We start from the raw sequence: 1,496 nt of genomic DNA, 5'->3' as shown, positions 1-1,496 counted from the left end.
AAAAATCGCCCGCCAGTCGCCGCCACCTTCTCTCTTCAATTCCGCCGTCGTTACTTGGAATTTCTGGCCACCACATATACCATTCGATTCCCCACATCAAGGAGAACAAAACCCCTCAACCAATTTTGCGATCCGACCACGACAACGACTGGGCTTTGAAATTGACCACCGCGGACAATACCCGTCGATTCGCCGGCGATAGGACAACCCATGATCGCGGATTGGTACCATTGGATTCGTCTCCTCACTGCGGTTTTAATGGGACTAGTCTCATCCATTTTCATCAACTAGGTGCAAAGATCCATCGTTTTGAAGATCTCGGTCGTCGTCCGCCGCGACTGCACCTTCCGCCGGCGTATTCTCCTTCGTCCGAACGAACCACCTGCTCGGAATACCATCGTTGAACGCCTCTCATTCTGGCGAATCTTTTGAGACCAGTCCCATCGATTTTGGTCACCTCTGTGCAAAGATTTGACGAAAGCCATCCTCCGCCTTTGCCGACGGTCGCGAGCTCGATTTTTGTCGTTTTTTTTTTTTTTTAATTTCCACGTATGCGCCACATATGCGCCACATCAGCTTCTCCAGCCAATCAAGATCGAGCCCCCAATTTTAAAAGTCACATGCATCGCATGTGACTTTTTCCGGCGACCCACAAAATTTTCCGGCGAAATTTGGACTGAAATTGCGAATTTTTTCAGTTTTACGGGACCAAATTGAAACCCTAGATACTTACGGGACTAAAACGAAAATGGCCTATAGCTGTGGGACGAAAATTGTCTTTTGCCCTTTAAAATATTAAAACATCTAACAATATGTAGAGCTTGTAATATGTTTCCAATAAGCTTCTTAGCAAACACCTCTGTATAGTGTATACTTGCTCTGCTTCGCACTTGCTCTCTATGTCCAAACTGCGACCTGAATACCTCGCAAACCTCAGAAAATCGGTGAAAACAGCGCTGGAGCAATCTTCATTTGCCGGCGCCTGGAAGCACCAATTCTTGAAGGTGAATCCAATTCATCCAGATTTTGATGTGGTCTCGGCAAACAAAGCGATAACGTTGGGCTGCAAAACGGGGGAGCTGGAACATGCCCGGCAACTTTTCGACACAATGCCTGATCGAACTGTCGTCTCTTGGAACACCATGATTACCGGATACTCCAAGTGGGATATGGTTCCCGAAGCTCTAGATTTGATTTCGCTCATGCATCGTTCCGGTGTCAAGCTCGATGAAACTACATTTTCGACCTCGCTTAGCGTTTGTGGGCGTGGGCAGTCGTTAGTTTGTGGGAAGCAGATTCATGGGTTGGTTATGAAATCCGGGCATCAAAGGTTTAAGCTTGTGGGAAGTGCACTGTTGTACGTTTATGCTAGTTGTTGTAAAATTGGAGACGGGCGGAGGGTGTTTGATGAGTTGCACCGAGAGAACGAATTGTTATGGAGTTTGATGCTTGTGGGTTATGTTGAGTGTGATTTAATGAGTGAAGCACGTTTTCGA

At 46.9% G+C, this 1,496-nt stretch overlaps 1 protein-coding gene across 1 annotated transcript in view; it reads left to right on the top strand.

The window, feature by feature from the left end:
- LOC105166730 (pentatricopeptide repeat-containing protein At3g57430, chloroplastic-like) overlaps window positions 851-1,496 on the top strand; it is a gene marked incomplete in the record, with an annotated part of 2,396 nt that continues 1,750 nt past the window's right edge. Inside the window, 1 exon segment of the mRNA XM_020695498.1 lies at window positions 851-1,487. Within this exon segment, the coding sequence (XP_020551157.1) occupies window positions 900-1,487 (588 nt within the window).

Source organism: Sesamum indicum, linkage group LG7 (assembly GCF_000512975.1).
Source record: "Sesamum indicum cultivar Zhongzhi No. 13 linkage group LG7, S_indicum_v1.0, whole genome shotgun sequence".
NCBI classification, from domain to species: domain Eukaryota; kingdom Viridiplantae; phylum Streptophyta; class Magnoliopsida; order Lamiales; family Pedaliaceae; genus Sesamum; species Sesamum indicum.
The sequence above is the reverse complement of the archived record's forward strand: the minus strand, read 5'-3'. Positions and strand labels throughout refer to the sequence as shown.